The sequence below is a fragment of the Biomphalaria glabrata genome, chromosome 12 (genome assembly GCF_947242115.1).
Source record: "Biomphalaria glabrata chromosome 12, xgBioGlab47.1, whole genome shotgun sequence".
In the NCBI taxonomy this organism is placed as follows: Eukaryota; Metazoa; Mollusca; class Gastropoda; family Planorbidae; genus Biomphalaria; species Biomphalaria glabrata.
Window position 1 is genome coordinate 31,697,214 of NC_074722.1, and position 20,819 is coordinate 31,718,032.

General features: G+C 39.6%; 1 protein-coding gene across 3 annotated transcripts in view; it reads right to left on the bottom strand.

The window, feature by feature from the left end:
• LOC106073279 (uncharacterized) overlaps positions 1–20,819 on the bottom strand; it is a 40,192-nt gene that overhangs the window by 12,005 nt on the left and 7,368 nt on the right. The window contains exon 1 of one of the 3 annotated variants that reach the window (XM_013233796.2): positions 1,293–1,547. The exons of 1 other annotated variant lie outside the window; for it this stretch is intronic. In XM_013233796.2, coding sequence (XP_013089250.1) covers positions 1,293–1,324 — 32 coding nt within the window. In that variant the 5' untranslated portion in view covers positions 1,325–1,547. Of the gene's footprint in view, positions 1–1,163; positions 1,235–1,292; positions 1,548–20,819 lie in introns of those variants that run through there. One more of the 3 variants, XM_013233798.2, reaches the window with a different exon arrangement.

The window sequence follows — 20,819 nt, forward strand, 5'->3', positions numbered from 1 at the left end:
GACGTGGCAACGAGCTATTGGTCTAAACTGCCCACAGAATGTGACGTTGCAGGTCAGCGTTGAGGCCTTCAATGATAAATGGTCTTGGTTTAGCGGAACAGTCTGCTTATTTTTTTTTTTATAGAGACATTAATTCACGCGGTGGCCTATTAGTTAATTATTCCAGTAGTTCGTGGAAGACCTACTCAGGCCTCCCGGGGGTTCCGCGAAACACAGTATGGAAAACACTGACACAGTGATATAAAATGGCCAGGTATGGTACATAAAGCCGATTTGATTTTCAACAGAGACTTGCTTGCCCCACACTCGCCTTATGCCGGGAAGGATGAGGCTATCTAATTACTTTTGTGACTCAAATTTTTTTTAAACCAAGTAGATAATACACGTCAATTATGGCAATTTATTTTGTAATACAAAGATACATAATAAATACTAGTGTTTCTACATTTAAAAACAACCCACATAAATCTTAGGACTGAAAGACAATCTTTATTACTATAGGGTTGCTAGACACACTTAAGAGGACAAAGACCTGCAAAGGAATACCAAAGAAAAGCAAAATATTTGTTAACTGCTAATTTTTAAAATAACAATGCTTATATAAGGGAAAGAACTGCACATTTACTCTTATAATAGTAGGTCTAAATCTATTATAATAGTATCTAAATGTAGATTTCAATATATGTAGATCTACAAGCAAATGTTTTATTTTAAAAAAAATGGATTTAGGTCGATTAGCTATTTTGATAGCTCCATTCATACTATTTTTACATTCAAGCATTCGCTTTCTCATAACATTATTATTTCGTTTAATTGTTTCCAAAACACTCTCAGTGACTAGATCGACAGTGATACGTAAATTAAGACCGCGGGCTAGTACATGATCTAGATTATTCTAGAATCTAAATTAACTAGATTTATAAGTACAGACTCTAGATCTAGATTACAGATGAGATACAGATAGATTCTAGATCTAGTTTTAAAGCTAAGAATACTAATTCAGAGACCATATCTAGCTCGAACTACTTTAAATCTATAGTTAGATCTTAAAGTAAATCGATATGTAGATTATTCTACATCTACACTAGATCTACTATATCATCTAGATACATTATATTATGTAATACATAGATATATAATAGATTAGCTCTAGATATAGATACCTAGAACGTATTGGCGTGTACTTTTGTTTTTAAAGTAATTCAATTCCATACATCAGCCTGGCTAGACTACTGTAGGGAGACAACTAGATATATATGATGATATCCTAAAGCATGTCATGTTATACTGACCGGGCACTGGCATCGCCACCACAACATGACATTGATAAAACACTGACACATGACACGCTGCGAGTGTTGACGTCAGGTGTGCTGCAGGCTCCATTGTCTCCTTAGCGCCGGCTCGCTGTACGTACACACTCTAGTGCATTTCAAGCTACACGAGAGCGCGCGCGATGGAAACACGTGAACTAGCGGTACACTCGGGGTCATGTGACTAGCAAACGATAAAACATAACGCGGCGAGCAAAACGAAACAAAAACAAAAACAAAACAAAAAAAAAAAATTCGGGTGAGAGCACACAGCGCCTACGTCACCTACACGTGTAGAAGAAACAACCACTTGGGATGCTAGATTTTGTGTGTGTGTGTAAGTCGCAAGTTTAAATAAGCCACCCAGCTTACAAGCACACCAATCATATTTTAATTCAAGTACACAGCGCATGCAAATTTATAAATACTGCAAGTTATGACCTATATATTAACCTCCACCCCCCACCCAGGCTCTTACTTTTTATCAGCGTTAGTTGGCCTACAGTAAAGTACAGTTCCCCTTTCAGACCTTGCAACCTAAAGGGCAAATGATGTAAAGGTCATCTGTTTCTATGGCCGGCGGTTAACGAGGGTGTCATGTGGCCAGTACAAAGGCCAACCTTTACTTTCCCCAGCTAATGTTAGAGTTGTATGGAATGCGAGGCGCCCTAGAAATAAAGAAGTTGAGAATCCCTGCCGAGATTTGAACCCAAGACCTCCCTCGGTTCGGAAGCCAAGCGCTTTGGATTTACAAGTCAACCACCACGCTACAAGTGTTAACATTAAGTTTAATCACTTAACATTAATTAAACAAAATGTACATGTTTTTTTTTTTGTTTATTATCTCTTTCACCTAAAGATCCTTTCAGTGACTCTGTATCATATGATGATATGTCTTGAGGTACTATTCGGATGGCTACCTGGTCGTGTGGTATAAACTCTGGAATGTGGTCTCATTGATACCGGGTCTGAACCGTTCCACCCCACACCCCGGGCAGTTCTGTGAGTTTTGGGCTAATATGGAACTCTTTTAATTCTGAGGAACATTCGACACAAAACAATTATAATTTTAAAAAATAACGTCACGGGTAAACAAACAGAAAAAAAAGGGGGGGGGGTCGGATTCTTGTCACAGTCACCCCATCAAATATACAGGGCCCCCGCGTATGGCACTCGCTTACGACACTGCTTCAAGAAGAACTCCCTTTCGGACCTTGCGATCTATGATGCAGATTATGTAAAGGTCACCTCTAACTAAGCAACTATTTTGAAAATTCAAAGTCAAATACTCCCTTTCAGACATTATGATCTGTCGGTACAGGAAAGAACAACCGAAACTTGTAGGACGGATGATGTCAAGGTCATCTCTATGGCCGACAATGACCAATCGCCTTTACCTTTCCCAATTAATGTCAGCTGCCCATTAATGTTGGGAGATCCAGGGGCGTCATTAATATCCCTATTCAGAATCCCATTATCCACCGAGTTTTGAAGCCTAGACCCCTTCGTTTCGGAAACTAAGCGCGTTACCACTCAGCTGGCACGGTTGTAACTAATTATACTAACAAACTAACGTACTGACTTACAAACTAACGTACTGACTAACAGACTTACTGACTAATGAATAATAGGTCTAAATAAAAAGTCCCCTGAAAATGAAACGACTGGCTGAGCTTCTTAATGAATCAGCCCTTATGCGCCCCACTCCCATTTAATCTGGTCCCAAGAACTCGACATCCGCTTGCACGAGTAACCTGTCCTTACAAAAATAAAAAAAAGCGAAGACTACAGACAAGACTCACAGGTGAACGTGTCTGAAAGGATGGTAGGTGATTACACGTAGACTCTCGGGTGAGCATGCTTCAAGAATGCTAGGCCAGTACACATAGAGCAGACGGGCAGTAATCTCACGTTTAAGAGTCTGCGGGAGTGGTTCTCAACCCCGAGGATCGCGACCCCCTATTTGGGTCTGTGGCGTGATGGAGAGCGCGTTACACAAATGTGTGTGTGTGTGTGTCCTGGTGTATCAATTACAAATAAATATCAACAAATATATATATATATATAAATATGAAAACAAATATTCAAAAGACAGAGATACAGTATGTAAGAGACCATATAAAAAAAGTACACATTTGGTAGAGAGCTTCATTCAGGTGGGATACATAGAGATAGGAGCGACGATTTGGTGACTAGTGGTAAATGTCTGTCTGTGTCTGTCTATCCTATCCTATCTGTCTGTGTATCCTATCCTATGCAATCCAATCCAATCCATCCATCCATCCAATCCATCCATCCATCCATCCAATCCAATCCAATCCAATCCAATCCATCCATCCATCCATCCATCCATCTATCTATCTATCTATCTATCTATCTCTGTCTTTTCACGTGGATAGAATTTCAATTTTAGAAAATCAATGTACTGAGAAATTTAGGATATATATATATATATATATATATATATATATATATATATATATATACATATATATATATGTATGTATGTATGTATGTATGTATGTACGTATGTATGTATATGTGTGTGTGTGTGTGTGTGTGTTATCGGTATTTGTTAACCATTGCCAAACCAATGCTAATGTCATTAAGAAGATCTAAATTTAAAACGAACTTGCACTATCTTTGATCGACATGTTGGAATATAGAAATAGCCCATGGTTCAAATTAGCCCGACAGAGTTCACTACCCTTGTTTTGTTTTGTTTTTTCTTTTCCGCAAGCTAATTATCTTTCTTTGAAACAATTTCTCGGACCGACAGCTTTTTTTATCTTTTCCATAACTAGAACAGGTTCAATCCGTGCTGAACCCCAGGAGTTAAAAGGGCTGGACTGGCGCCCTTGTTTATGTCATTATAAGCTTGAGAAAGAAACGAGGGAGCGCCATGGGAATGGGTTGTACTCAACTTAGTCGACCCCTTACTTTAACTTAGTCAACCCTTTCTTCAACGCCAACGTCAGAACAAAGGGAGGTTGGGGGGGGGGGGAATGTTAATCCAGTACAACGCAGTGATGTCTAAATACTTACACCTACGCGTATTCAGCGGTTTAAAAAAAAAATGAGTCCCATTCTGAAGTCCTGGACTGCGACTAGAGTCCAGTCATTAACCGCAAGGGATTGGGGCCTTTATAAGTGGATGAAGGATAGACGTAATGCATGGTAGTGTCGACACATATAACGCAAACAGGAGTCAGAGCAAATGAGAGTTTAGTGACGGGGATATTGCGTCCTCACTCCAATCAGATTAGTTTTGTGTACTCTAATCTAATAGCATTCTTAGATAATTATACTTCATTATTTATCCACATGCCATTTATACGCATTTATCAGGCCATAGAGTGCGCGTAGCTTAAAGGACGTCGCAAGCCAATTTGGCAATCGCAAGAGGAGTGACCTTTAAATTTTAACTAGAATGACGTCATTTAATCGTGTGTGGGTTGTTTTTTTTTCTTGAACGGCTAAAAATAGTTCAGTAATTATAACATCGAGATTTTGTTATTAGAATCGTCAGGATGGATAGTTATATGGTTCAGGATTGATCGTTAGTTATATGGGGAAAAAATATCTACATAGGCATAAACATTTGAATATACAACATTTGAATATACAGTGGGCGAGCATACATACAGCTTTAGTTCACTAGTTTGTTAGTCTGGTTTGACAATAGTGAAATAAGTTAAATTTGTAAATGACATAGTTGCAACATAAAACTTGTGCTTGCTAAATCTATGTATTAAAAATTTTTGAGTTTTAATTCAAGTATAGAACATGTTGTTTATTTTTTTGTTCCGTTTTTTTTTTTTTTTTTACAGAGTTGTATTCCGTTAATCTGAGAGCAAAGAGTCTGCTAGATCTGTTAATAGCAAAGTTAAATAAGCAAAATTCCAGGGAAATAGCATGCCTTGAATAGCAATTGAATTGTTTTACAAATTTAACTAATGAAAAAAAAAATTCGAAGCTACGCGATAAATGTATAGCCTACATATGAATGATTTAATTTCTGCCGTCCAAATGTTTTAAGAATATTTAAATATAAATATAAAAATATTACTCCACACTCTCTTAACTACAAGGTGACGTCACACTGCCCTGCGTCACTTGCCGTCTGCTGAACAATGCATGACACGCGGCACGTCTGCAGATAATCTTTTCAACTCGCGGAAGAAGACAGTATCGTCACATGCGGTAGCTCTTCCCAAACACGTTCGTGTCCAGAGAGTATGAATCTTTTAGCTCTGTGACGTCATACGTCACGGAAGTTTCTTTCCATCAAGGTTAGCATGTAGATCTACTTCCTCTAGCACAAACGGCGACAAAGCCAAGCTAAAATATTGGTTTATAACAGCGGTTCTCAACCTTTTAAGCTCGGCGACCCCTTTTTACAATTCCTCACTTTGCCGCGACCCTCACACACAGCAATAGAAGAGTAGACAATAACAATCCATATTTACGGTGGTCTTAGGCGACCCCTGGCAAATCGTCAATCGACCCCCAAAGGGGTCGCGACCCACAGGTTGAGAACCCCTGGTTTCTAAGTATTCTAGCCGAGCAGTGTCAGTCAACATGTAACTAGATCAAATGTATATATTTAAATATAAATATGGCTTCCTTCAGGTTCATCAAATATGGATCATCTCATGAAAACGATATCGAATGCCTGGGCATTAGTTTTGATCGAAACGATGTCGCCCACACGGCAGTAACCCCCCCCCTTTTTTTTTTTCATCACGCAGCAATTGCCGATACAGTTTGGGGTTGACTCTGAAATCCTTTCCCATTTTTGAAGGAAAACTCGGAATTGAAACCTCTGCCCTGTCTGCCCAAAGGGCAACATTTTGTGGCCCACACAACTATAATATATGGACATGGTGTTCGACTCTTTAGTCTTAAACGTTTAATTAAGTTAATAAGTGAATGAAGGCTCACAGAGCACATCTTATTAATTATAATTTTATCTTATAAATAACAAACGTACGCGTATCCATGTGTTAACTCTTTCTCTCCGTTATTAATTACCACATTCTGATGGAATCAACGTTTGTATCGTCGGTTAGGAGAGAAAGAGTTAATGAGGTCTTATCTTATAAAATACAGACGTTCCGCTACCCAAATAGCCCCCATACCTTATGTAGATCTACGTAATAAATATGTCGATTTATTTCACGGACACAAAACAACGTCGAATTCCATTCAAACAAAATATTGAAATAACGTCAGAACAAAAAATTACCACCTGTCATTTAGTATTAGCATTCGGTATACCGTCTGCCTAAATGTGGCCTCGACTTCATCCTAGTAATCTCCGCCCCATTTTTTTTCTCAACTCACAAAGATGGAAGACTGAACCCGCTAGTTGGCCAGTCATAATCTACTCTCCTGTCGTTGAAAGGAATGCAGTTCGCGCGTGGATACGAGGTCATCAAACTACATTTTTGGTTCAGCCCTAATCGTAACAAACATCTGCGCCACACGAAAAAACATATCGCTATTGGAGAAAATCCGCCAGTACAATGACCTTCCTCGACAAGCAGACGTGGCCCCAAACACGAGTTATATCGGTTAAATATGATTTCGTCATTACTAGGCAAAAAGGGAATAACCCGATAACATGAGCCATGCTAGCAGAAGAGACGAATAAATAATACTATAAACAAGCAAAATAAGAAGGAAAAAAAAAGCTTTAAAATATCTATAAGGGAAAGAACTGTACATTCACAGCTATATATCTCAATACTGTAAGATTTATTTCCGTTTTCTATATCAAACAGTATAAATTATCACTAATTAATAATTTAATTGATTAATTGGTATTAATTGGTTTTTGTAATGATTTTTTTTGTCAGGATCATTGTATACCACAGCGGTTCTCAACCTTTTATGCTCGGCGACCCCTTTTCACAATCCCACACTCCCCGCACACACACATACAGCAATAGAAGAGTAGACAAAAAAAACATATTTTCGATCGTCTTAGGCGACCCCTGGCAAATCGTCAATCGACCCCCAAGGGGGTCGCGACCCACAGGTTGAGAACCCCTGGTATACCATCAGAAAAGTTGAACTTGATCCGAGAATGGGGAAAGTGGGGAACAACGCGTACAAAATGTGTACCAGACAGACAGTTGATATAAGCTCTGTAAAAAAAAAAGGAGGGTATCTATCACAAACACTCACATTTTAGATTAGTGAATCGAATATTATTTCAAGTATTTTGTAAACCTGTTTTTACTCCTCTACCCTCCCAGCCCCCCCCCCCCAAACCTTATATCTCAAATGACTGTATTAATTCCAATGAGAAAAACAAAAACCAAGAATGAATGGTTTACCAACTGAATGAGAAAAAAAAAAAGCGGAGAGAGGGGGGGGGGGTGCTAAAACAAGACCCACACATTCATTCCTGCCTCGCCAGCGGCTTCGATCCAACGGTTTAAAATTAATGCCCCCCCCCCCCCCCCCCGACGTTTGACGATATTCGATTACACAATAAACAACGGTATCGTCAACATGTTTACGTCACTGGCCCGGGCAGGTAGATCTTTTACAAGAAGATAAACTGGCCCTGGTCACCGATTCTCAAACGACAGATCGTTGGCTAAACAACACGACATTAAATTAAATAGTAGTAAATGGCTCCAAACAGACACATTTAAGGAAACCCGGGTCAGAGGCAGCGCCGGACTTAGGCCACTGCAACCTATGCGGTCGCAGTGGGCCCCGCACTTTCATAGGCCCCGCGCTAATTCTAAGTGTAAATCATTAAATTAAAACATTATAGCTTCCTGATTATCCAGGTGCTAGTAGAAATCTCTTGTAATTGCGGAATATACCAAAAAGTTCTGGAAATCTGAAATTATTAAAAATCTCCTGAAAAATAGACACAATTGTCATTTTGGGCGCCAATCCTACGCGCGATTAAAAAAAACAAACAAACGGCATTGTCAGCTTTCATTTAATAAAAAATTAAGACAAAATCTTAATGTTGACATTATGCTTTTCCCTACCCAGACGAGGCCCCAATCAATCCGTTTCGCATAGGGCCCCGCAATTGCTAGGACCGGCCCTGGTCAGAGGAGAGTCTGATAGAACTAGATTCAAAAAAGGTTTTACACCTTCATAAAGCTATCCATTATTGTTATCGAGAGTATGTGTGTGGGTTTCCAAGGTGATGACGAAGAAAGGGAGCATTCATTTTTATTTTTTTTTGGTGTTGGAGAATGATGAAATCACGATAGGGTCTGTCATAATTTATGTTAAGGACGCAGACGATTTAGAGACACGAAAGAGTAAAGACGTGTTTTTGTTGTGAGTTAGATCTTGCTAAAATATCAGTTTATTTCATTGCATCTCAAGTTGAATTTTTTCTGTATTGTAATAAAAGTTATATTTAGCTTTGTTTTTTGAAAAGTTTGTTCAGTTATTTCATGTTCTAAAATAAAATAAAAATATAATACATCTACGTCAGGTTGTGTTGTGTTACATAACTAACAATCTGGTGTTACAATCCAGCGACCGAGTTACAACATTTATCTTATGGATTATAACTGCAATCATTAAATAAATAAATAGTGGATATATAAATAAGTTCTGTCGTAGAGCAAGGCTGAAATACTGCGGCATTTTACACCTCTAGAGTATGTCATTCCCTTTGCAACTTCTTGTGTGACTAAAGAGGCAAATCCTTGATACACAACTGTGGTCACAGGTAGGTCATATGTAATCACCAAGCGCCGTTGCATTTTCACCCTTCTTTCTACTGCTGTTGTGTATGGCATCTGCAATCCGGGACCCTTCCTTTATGCTCGCTCTCCATTTGGATCTAACCAGTGCCACTTTTTCCCAGCTGCTAGTGTCGATTTTGAAGAGCTTCATGTCGCGTTTGCATACATCTGTATACCGTAAAAAGGCTGAAATATAATGTAGAAAATAAGCTTACGGAGACTAAAGGCCCCGTAAACAAGGGCAGTTACAACCACTGCAAAATGGTTCATAAGCCCATATCCTAGTGGAAACATTATAACTGTGAAGGCACAGCCCTTGGGCGCCTTAAAATTACGTAAATCGTACTCCCTAACCCTTCAATTAGACTCCAACACGCTTTGGTTGCAATTTACAACAACAAAAAACAACAACATAATTAACAATATTCGTCTAGCTTTCGTTAAACAGCCCTTTATTTGAAGACCTCCATTACTTTGATTATTTCGATTATCATCCGCCTTTTAAGGCACGTGACGAGGCTGATGACGTAAACGTTGTTATTTTTAGCCTTTTTTTTTGTTGTTTTGTTTTCCCTAAGTCACAAAGTCGACATTGCTGAAAAGACTTCAAGCGTTTCATTTCCTCTACAAGTCAAGCAGAAGCACGTCATCAGTTTTCGACAGGTAAAAAAAAAACACAACAGTTTGCTCCCTTTCCAAAACGTTGGTTCCTTTAACGAGGGCATTTTGATTTTTTCATGAAAATGGAGATTTCAGAAAGGCGGGACATGTCTAAAATGCCCGTGATTTACATCACAAGTCTCCCAGCCAAGGCTTCTCTCGGCGTCAACTGGCGGATGGAAACAGTCTCAGGAGGAGATGGTTAGGTGAATAGAGAGATAAAGACGTTGGGGTCCATTGCAATAGCTGGGATGGGAGAAAGCCTCAACAACCTTGTCACTTTCCACACACCGTTCTTCAAGGGACAATTTCCAGGCAGACACCACGGCTCGGCTGGTACAGAGAAGAAATATCGAGAAGTTTCCCCGATGTGTTCGGCCTCCGGCCTCACCTCTAACCCGAGCATATTGGGATATGCTATATCGGTAATAAGGCTTGTCTTCGAAGATTAATGAAGAATGCAGTATTTCCCGTGGCTACGTAACCCCAGCTGCGACCTACATACTTAGCTACATCCAGTGCAGACATCGGTAATAGGGATGTAACTAATGACACCAGTTTGGATCCCCCTTGGCTCTAGGAAAAAAAACAACAGTAGTTCTGACAGGCCGATGAAGGGCCGATTCGTGGGCCTAGAGTTCCAAGACTCTTCAACCCAACTCTGAGCAGTTACAAAGAAGTAGAAATTCAAAAGTCTCACCATGTGAGAGACGGCCATTCTCAATATCAGCGGTTCTCAACCTTTTAAGCTCGGCGACCCCCCCCACACACACACATACAGCAATAGAAGAATAGACAAAATACAATCCATATTTTCGATGGTCTTAGGCGACCCCTGACAAATCGTCAATCGACCCCTCAAGGGGTCGCGACCCACAGGTTGAGAATCCCTGCTCTATATCCATCTATAGCTCTAGATTGGACTCCACAAAGCTAATTCATTTAATAAGTAGGTATACTATTGTTCTGTGTTTTATGTTCGCAACAATCTTCTCATATCTTGTCATTGCTTAATCGACACCGATTTCATTATTGCTGATGTATTTGTTTTGTTTAGAGAAAACTTAATGGAGGTTCTTGTTGCGATTATTCAACAGGCCAACATTTGTGTACAAACGTCCATGGACGCATCCGACGCCCTGAGCACACGTGTTTTTATTATTAAAATAACATTTATCCAGGTAGCTCCGCCCGGCTCTGTGATAAGTCGTATCACGTGACAAAATTTACGTCAAACCATTAAAGCGTGAAGAAATTATTTTTTTTTCAAAAAGCTAGAAAAAAAAAAAAGACATAAAATATTCGGCTGACATATATGTATGATCTAATTTCATTAAAGGTGACAGGCCGCGGCCTTAATTTCTCCTGCAATCGCTTAGTTAATGGGAACTAACAAGAATTCAGAAAAAAAAGCAAAAAAAAATAAAATAAAATAATAATAATATAATAAATCTGATGACGCCGCCATTGACAGACAATCAGTCTTCCAAAAAAAAAAAAACAATAAAAGATCACAGTGTTATGGAGTGTGTGTACGCCTGTTTGTATTGGACGATGTATCCTGATGCAACCATTAAGTTGGATTGATGCAGACGGGCGTATACAAAATGCGGCTGATGAAATAGGAGTAAAAAGTCGAATACGAGTGACAGAACCAGAGGCGTAGTGAAGGGGGCAAGGAAGCACGATGCCCCAGGCGCCACCCTCGGGGTGGGTGGGTGGGCGCCACACGTAGTCTATATTTCTATGTGATGTTCATGGAAAATGGGGGTGCGCCAATAAAGTACCTTGCCCCGTGCGCACGTTTTGCTCTCTGCGCCTCTGGATAGAACATGTGATAGTAGTTGTTTTGATAGCCATACAAACGGACGGACGGACGGACAGACAGAGAGATAGATAGATAGAGAAAATAACATATCCTGTTAATACCAGTTCAATGCCCTTACTACACTATTTTTCTCACAAGTCCAAGAAAGTGCCCTAACCATAGCGCCGTTTGTCAAAATAGCGCCCACAACAGTGCAACCCAAACCACCACCTCCCCTCCTCTCTCCCTCACTCCTCTCTCCCTCACCCCTCTCTCTAATCCCAACTACTGATTGAGGAAAATGTGCAAAAAAAAAATGGCAAGGGAAATAACTCTCCAGGGTCAATAACTTACAACTCAGATATATATATATAGACTATTTTTATTCGGTTTCTCCAGTGAGTTAGAGCATTAGATCTAGATTATGTTGAACCAAAAAAAAAATGCAAAGTTTATTTTTTTCTTCCCAAGACATTCCTGCACATGAATGTATTGCGTGTTTCTTATTCTATTCAAATCCACTAAGGTCATGGGCCATTCTGAACAAAACGATGTGTCGGCCTGACTGCAAGACACGTAAACTAGCTGGTGTGTAGTTTTTTAGAAAAGAAAAAAAAAAGGCAGAGTTATTTCAACATTGACAAAGACGGCTAAGACAGTTTTGTGATTTTTCACAATACACAATAGAACGATGTTTGTGTTTTCTCGATAACAAAGGTTGAACTCTGGAAAGTGGGTGGAGCCGGGAAAAGTAACGATTTCCGGTTTCTCTGAATGAGATAGAGAACTGCCAAGTCCTGAAGACAATCCTCGAAAAGCCGACTTGACACTTTTTCCTGAACCTGGGTTCAGGGTAAGAAGGCCATGTTGACATTTAGCATGCCAGTGTATTGTGCTCACGTCAAGATAACGTGAAATTAGTACAGTAAGTAAAGGTGAGTGCTTGCTGCTAAAGGGGAAGGTGATGTAAAGCTCATCTGTTTTTCGGGCCGACGGTTACCGAGGCGTTCATGTGGCCAGCACAACGACCAACCGCCTTTACTTTCCCCAGCGTATGTTAGGTACCCATTAGGGTTGGGGGTCGCCTCGGGATTAAAAATGAAAGTCATCGAGAATCGAAATTGAAACTTCTCAGTTCGGAAGTCAAGCGTTTTACCACTAGGCCACCACATCTCACGACTATTCAGTACCCGGTACTATAAAGAAAAAAAAAGTATATATATATTATAGGCCTATATAATTATGGTGATTATGTACAAAATATCGACTCCAAATATCGAGAGACAAAATTATTCATGTTATGGAAGTTTACACCATGACAATATATATGACATTATTTATATTTTAACTTTTTAAGACTCAACGGGTCATTGAAATCATTTGCCCACTCTTTGTTAATAACTCATTGCCCCATCCACTTCTGGATGCTCACAATTAGTTTCAAATAGATGTGTTACAATCTTTTTTAAAGACCAACTATAACAATACGGCAATATAAATTGAACAGCAGCGCGTGACTAATATGACCTTTCACCTCACGTGAAAAAAAATAAAAAAATAAAGCGCGATAGAAAGGTCAATGCTCTTCCTAGAGCTAAGTATCGGCTTCCAGGCTGTTGACCTGTTTCCTGACACTGGCCGGTCTACATCGGATCTTCAGTCCAGATGACACCAAACTGAAGATCCGTGTTGACTTGATCCTGTGTTGGACTGGGGGGGATTCATCTCTAGACCCAAATATGTCCCCCCCCCCCCCCGTACAAAAACAAATGGCAAATAGTAGTTTTATGGAGCGTGTTTGTATTGGCTGCTGAATTCTGATGTAACCTTACATTTAGATTGACGCAGACTACTAGATAAGAGGGAGAAAGGCTGATGTAACGATATAGAAGGTCATAGCCGCGAGACAGAACGACTTGTGTTTATAGTAGTGTTTTTTGTTGTTGTTTTTTTTTCAAGTGAGTTGAAATATATTTAAAATCGTTTGATATCTTGCTATTTCATTTGTGTAGGCAGTGACGTCAGACCAGTGACGTGGCAACGAGCTATTGGTCTAAACTGCCCACAGGTTGCGACGTCGCAGGTCTATCTTATATTTTTAACAATGGCTCAAAACTTGCCTACAGGCCTTCAATAACTATTGGTCTCGGTTGGACTGTCTGGAGGTGCAACCCAACACCACCTATATTAAAACTTTAAAAAAACTGACCAAGTAAGTAAAAAAAAACTGACCAAGTAAGTAAAAAAAAACTGACCAAGTAAGTAAACTAAGGAGCAACAACACAAGTGGTCAGATTACAAAGGTCTGTTTAGTAAGTGATGTCCAGTTCCACATTTCCTTGACCAACGGTCTACCATGGCTTTCTGTGATCAGTCAAACGTTCGCCACGCTCAATATTCGCGGTTCTCAACCCGCGGGGCGCGTGCAACATGTTCAAGCTGGAATGCGTTCATTTTATTTCAAGTTGTTCATATTTCATTATTGTCTTGCCAAGAGTTTGTTATCGACGTCGAATTTAAATCGTCAAATAGAGGCGTCTTTTTAAGCAAATGATAAAAATAATAGAGTGTAGAATAAATGAGAATTGAGCCATCTCACACCCTAATCTCAAGAAAAAGGAAGCCTATTATAAGCTATCTCGACATGACCAACGCAAAATTTTTCGACTCAGAACCGGACACATCAGAATGAGACAACATATGTTCCGGAAGCTTAAAGTAGGGACGAGCGAAACCTGCCCTTGTGGAGCATCAACAGAGAAAGCTGACCAAGTTCTTCAAAGCTGCGTACTATATCAAGAAGCCCGAACAAGACTCTGGAACCAGAACAAAAACTATATGGAGAACTGCCTGATCTGGAAACCACTGCGCGGTTCAACTCAGATATTGGATTACTGGCCTGAACTCCCTGATCTGGAAACCACTGCACGGTTCAACTCAGATATAGGATTACAGATCTGAACCCTCCGACATGTTAAATGAGAACGAAGATGAAGAAGAAGAAACACTGCGTTAGCTTTAAGAAATGTACGGTTGTTGCAACGGGATGAATGTCTACCCAGAAATGCGCTTACTCTAAGTTCAGTTGACGTCTTTTCGCGTGACCAAATCAGGCCCGCTACAAGACGTCTTGCTGACACGAAGACTATCCAACAACAAACTGTTAAACGGCAATAAAACACTCCACCATTGGAACAATCCCCCCCTTTCACACACATACACACACACAAATTCATTGTGTGTGTATTTTCATTGTGTGTGTTTGTGTGCGTGTAAATAACTTTTATTTAATACTTCGAAAGTCTACACAATCTGTTGAGACTTCAAGCACCAGGGATGGCCGACCTTTACGAACCAGGCCCCAGAAAAAAAATAATAATAAGGTCGTCGCGACATGCATGTGGCACATGTTCCTGGGGATGAAGAGGGAAGGGGATTGGGTGCAAGGGAGGGGCAACAGGTCTGACATGGGTTCATGGAGATAAAGCTGGTACAGGATTTGGTGTGGGGGGGGGGGCGGCGCAGGAACAACCAATGGAATCTCGCCCTGGTGAACATATGGCCCTTATGTTGCGGAATAAAAGCTACAAGACTTGGAGGTGACTATAGTCAAAAAACACAAAATGTAACCTAAGCACTAACATCCAATGTTTCTATTCGAGAATACCACCTAATTTTATTAATGAAATGAAACTTAATATTTTATGAGATCTAGATCTTTTTAAAAAAAAAAAAAAAAACAAATACGTTGTCTACAGAAATTGAAAACGCCAACAAAGTTTTTTTGTATTTCCATAATCTCTCTTTAAAATAGTGTATATGTCAGTGATGCTCAACCTTTGCCAGCCGGGGGGGGGGGGGGTGGATATATTTTCCACAAGCTTGTCACGTGATGATTTAAAACTTTCTTCTTCCATTTTTCTACCCTCTGTTTAACTGTGTGGGCAGAAGACGCAGGGCCGGTCTTAGGTATTTGGAGGCCATAGGCAAAGTGAATTTGGTGGCCCCCAAGTTAAAAGCAAAATAATAATAATAATAATTTAATTAAATTTAAAAATAAGCACCGAAAAAAAAATGACGCGATTCATAAAACAACAACAATGGTCTTCTAACATAAGTACTCTAAAACACGTATATTTAAACATGCATTCATAAACCTTTGAGTCATAGGAGAGACTTACAGCTTGACTAACAGACGTACGTACTCTGTTATAGTTGGGAATTGATACAAGTTTCGCTACGTTTTTAGTCCAGTGCGAGGCTCCCACCAATCGGAGGCCATAGGCGTGTGCCTATTTTGCCCCGCGTCAGGGTGCGGTTTGACCCGCAGGCCGTAAGTTGAGCATCACTGATGTATGCCATGAAATATGTAGGTTATATATGGAATGTAACCTTGTGGCCTTGCTTTTAGACTGTTGCTATATTTCTTGAATGTACTTAACAATATTAACAGACAAAATCTATTTACCTATGAACACATATATACATAACATTACTAATATTTCTCATAACAGAAATTAAATCTTTACACTTGATATCCAATATATGACTGCCAGATATAAGTTACTTTTTTTTTAAAACTAAATATATCTTCTTTCTTTTTAATGTCACAGTGTCATTATGACATGGGAGGGTCAGACTGACCCCCATTAACAGCGCGGCATGTCTGGTGCTAACGAGGAGAGCAGTGCTGGAGAGGGAGGGGGGGTGACTTCGTGTGCGGGGTCATCTGAAAATACTTCAGACGTGTTGACGTTGGTGTAAGCATAAGCCGAGCTCACGTCGTGGGTATCAAAGTCTACACGTGTGTTCTTAGCAAAATATTTATAACGCACGCACTTACGCACCAACATGGAAAACGAGCCGTAGTTTTAAGGGCATACATTGCCATTTTTTTTTAATGGCGGACATTGCATAGCTCAAATGTCCTGCAGTGAATGGTTTTTCAAAAAATCTTATTAATAGTAACTAGAAATTGGGTTACTCAAAATTCATGGGGGAGGGGTGCATGTGCACAACCTTGCCCCCCCCCCCTGCGGGTGCCCATGTGCTTGGTGTCCCGCATGGTTGGGCGACGAAGAAAATTATATATAATATATAGTTACTATTGTAAAAAAAATAATAATTGAAGAGTGGGCTAGCAAGCATCCATTAATTGCCCCGCAATTTGTAAGGCCGGTCCCGAATTACAAAATACAAGTCATTAATTGGATACAAGTTAGAAGTCATTAATGATATACAAAATAAAAGTCATCAATTACATACAAGATACTAGTTATCAATCTCAAGGTACAAGATACTAGTTATCAATCTCAAGGTACAAGATACTAGTTATCAATCTAAAGGTACAAGATACTAGTTATCAATCTAAAGGTACAAGATACTAGTTATCAATCTAAAGGTACGAGATACTAGTTATCAATCTCAAGGTACAAGATACTAGTTATCAATCTCAAGGTACAAGATACTAGTTATCAATCTCAAGGTACAAGATACTAGTTATCAATCTCAAGGAACAAGATACTAGTTATCAATCTCATTGTACAAGATACTAGTTATCAATCTCAAGGTACAAGATACTAGTTATCAATCTCAAGGTACAAGATACTAGTTATCAAATCTCAAGATACAAGATGCGAGTAAACAAGACACTGTGATTATTTATTAGATATGATTAGAAGATTGTCTGACGTTCGAATCCCAGATACATAGAAACTTTAAAAAAATATTCATTTAGAACAAATGATTTATTTTTTTTGGTGGGGGGGGGGGGGGTCAAATTGAAGAGAGAAAAAAACATCGCAATGTCAGTGAAGGTTGGGCCTTGAACCGTGACAGAAAGATTAGTATGGTCAAATTGATTTTTAAAAAATGTCAATAAAAGAAGAACATTCAAAAGAAGCCTACAACGACACGCTCCAGTGGGGCGAGGAAGGTGAAGATCTAAATTAGGTTTGTGTCCATTTTCTGCGCGTCCTCCATTCATTGCCATTTACCAAGTTACGTCAGGGGGAAAAAAAAAACGCAGACGAGATTTCTTTCCGCTGGCCTATAGTAAACCACTCGAGCGTGTCCGGCTAATTTTAGCTCGGGGAAAAAGAAGGGCAGTAAGCATTCAGGTACAAACTAATTTTGATGAACTTGATCTAGATCTAGACCTGACGATAGAGAGATGGTAAGCTAGACTGCTGCGTAGAGCCTACATTACTGAGAGACAGTCTTTGATCTGTTGACACCACGCCAGCGCAGAGACGTCCCTTCAAAAGATAAGATAAGATACGTCCTACGCGTGTCTATGTGTCAATCTAGGCATGCATGTTAATCAGAGACTTAAAATCTGCTAAGTCGTTGGTTTTCTTGGCTGACTCAGGCAACCTATTCCATGCTCTGGTGGCAGATACCTGGACCGTGCTTTAAGGGATTATTCCCAGTACGGGGGCCTTAGTGCATGGAGGCTTTCAAATGGTGCCAAAAATTAGAGACTTAAAATCTGCTAAGTCGTTGGTTTTTATGGCTGACTCAGGTAACCCATCATATGCTCTAATGGAAAATGTTAATCAGAGACTTAAACTCTGCTAAGTATTTGGTTTTCATGGTTGATTCAGGCAACCCATTCAATGCTTTAATGCATTAGGGAAGACGGAGCACTCGTACAAATTTGTCCTAGCATATGTTTTTATCTTTGTGTCTTTCTGTGTATTTTATTAGATGATAGTTACGGCTCAGTATTTTATTGTACATTTGTTACTTTACGTTTTATTGTTCTGTTCTGATGTGTCTTTAAGTTTAGTGATTTTGGTTATGGTGTTACTCTAGTCAAGTTAGCCCTTGTCATGTAAAGGGAGAGTGATCCTTAAAGGATTACGGGCTCGACATGGCCTAAATTGTGCCGATGTGCCTAAACTCAAAACCGCCACTCTAGTCAAATGTGAATACTCGTTTGTTAATAATCTCACGGCTCTACTTTGAGATTTAAGCATGAAAGTTGTTCTGTATAAAAGCTCTCTCTCTCTCTCTCTCTCTCTCTCTCTCTCTCTCTCTGTGGCATTTTACGTCTCGAGAGATATTTCTTTTTCCCTTTGTAACTTCTTGTGTGACTAAAGAGGCCAATCCTTGATACACAGCTGCGGTCACAGGTTGGGCATCTGAAATCACTAATTGCTGCACTTTCATTCTTCTTTCTACTTCTGGTGTGTATGGCATCTGAACCCTTCCTTTATGCTTGCTCTCCATGTGGATCTATCCAGTGCCACTTTTTCTCCCATCTGTTAGTATCGATTTTGAAGAGCTTCATGTCGCGTTTGCATACATCAGTATACCTTAAACGTGGACGACCGGCTGCTCTCTCCTACATTCTGTTAGATCGACTTATCGAATGTCTTTGGACAGACTGTATAAAAGTTATTCCAAATAAAAAATAAGTTACACAACTTCCATTTCTTTCAGCGTTTAAACAACAAAGTGGCACACACGCACTTACATTCACGGACATACTAGTATACCCGTAGTTTTGAAAACAAAGCTCTTTACTACCGTAAATCATGTCCATCAACAAGGGGGGCGCAACTTCAACTTGCCTTAAAGTTTTAATAGTTTTCCTAAGCCCCGCGTTAAACTGACGTGAAATGACACCAGCTACGCACCGAGATACCAGTCACTAAGTAATCCGATATATGGTTTAGGTTCAGGCGGAGTCATCTTTTTGACAATCTGCTAGTCGAGCTTCCAAGCGACACGAAGCGACAACACTTTAAAAAAAATTAGTATGCGACTCCACAATTTGTTACTCAAAAAAACAAGTCAACCCTTACATTTTTGTTAAAAGGTGTAACTTCCAATTACCATAGGCTCAAAATGGTCAACGAAACGTGACGCCCCAAACCGTGAATTCTCCACATCTACTGTTCTTCTTTATCTAGATAGCTTGTTTTTATATATTGCTGTAACCTGTTTTGCATTACATCCAGCGCATACTGTTACCATTTGAGCAGGTAGCGCGAAAGATACAAGCAAAAAGGCGTGGGTTTGAGTCTGAACAGAACTGAAACTGTCAACACGTACCTTCTAAACGCCAACAAATTTACAAAATGCAGACGACAAAGGTCAACCATCAAGTAATCGAATACCCTGCACGCCCATAGCAGAAGCAGAACTAAACTGTGGTGTAGTCTAGACTTTTACCATGGTAACAAAATGTGAGACATCTCCCAGTGATCAGTTAATAGTAACATCAATCAATCCTAATTTAAATCAATACCTACTTTTTTTTTTCAAATAGTATAGTAAACTGAATATTTATATTTTATTTTTCATAATATTTACAACAATTCTAATTACCATAACGTTGGGGGGGGGGGCGCGGTCGTATGCAAAAAGGAAATTACTGATACTCATTACTAAGAATAAAATAATATAATTGTTAGTTCCCCTGAGTCCTGTTAATGGAATACACGAATTTGTGGGCGAAATTTCAGCTCGATTGGATAATGAAAAGTTATCAAAATAAGTTAGTTAATTTAATTTTTTTATTTTTGACAATGACGAAACTGTTAATTAATAGTGAGCGAAGTAAAGATCCCATTTCAGACCTTGTGGTCTTTAGAGCAGATGATGTAAAGATTATCTGTTTCTAGGGCCTAAGATTAACGAAGATGCCATGTGGCCAGCACAACCTTATCGCCTTTACTTTTCCCCCCCAACTAATGTTAGAGCTGGATGGACTCAGAGATACCGAAATTTAAAAATCCCAGTCTTCACCTGGATTCGAACCCTGGACTCCGGTTCGTAAGCCAGGCGCCTTACCGCCCAGTTACCTCGCCACACAGTTACTAGTAAGTTGTTGTTTTTTTAAATGGTGTAGAAGAGTTGAGTTTTTTGGCACATCGGCACACTTTAGGCCATGTCGTGCCCGTGTAGATTGATACATCGATCCTATAGCAACAAATTGTAGCACATCTCCCTGTGATCTGTTGGTAATGATACAACTGACCATTTAAAAGTTCGACACATCAGTGTGTAATTGTACTTACACACATTAGTTACTCGGTGGAGAAGTGCGTTCAGAAGACGCAAAGAGTCACTAAGCTCTTTCTATGTGTACTATCCAGACCGTAGACTTTTTAACTCTTTCTTTCCGTTATTTATTTTCCACGTTTCGAAGGAATTCTTCGTTGGGCTTATTACTATTTCACTCCCCTGTTATGGTTAAGCTTCAATTGTTTTGTTGTTTGTTATCAGAAAATGTTGTATTTGGTATAGAATGAAAGAGAAATGCATGCTCTTTTTATATGACACAAAGTCAAG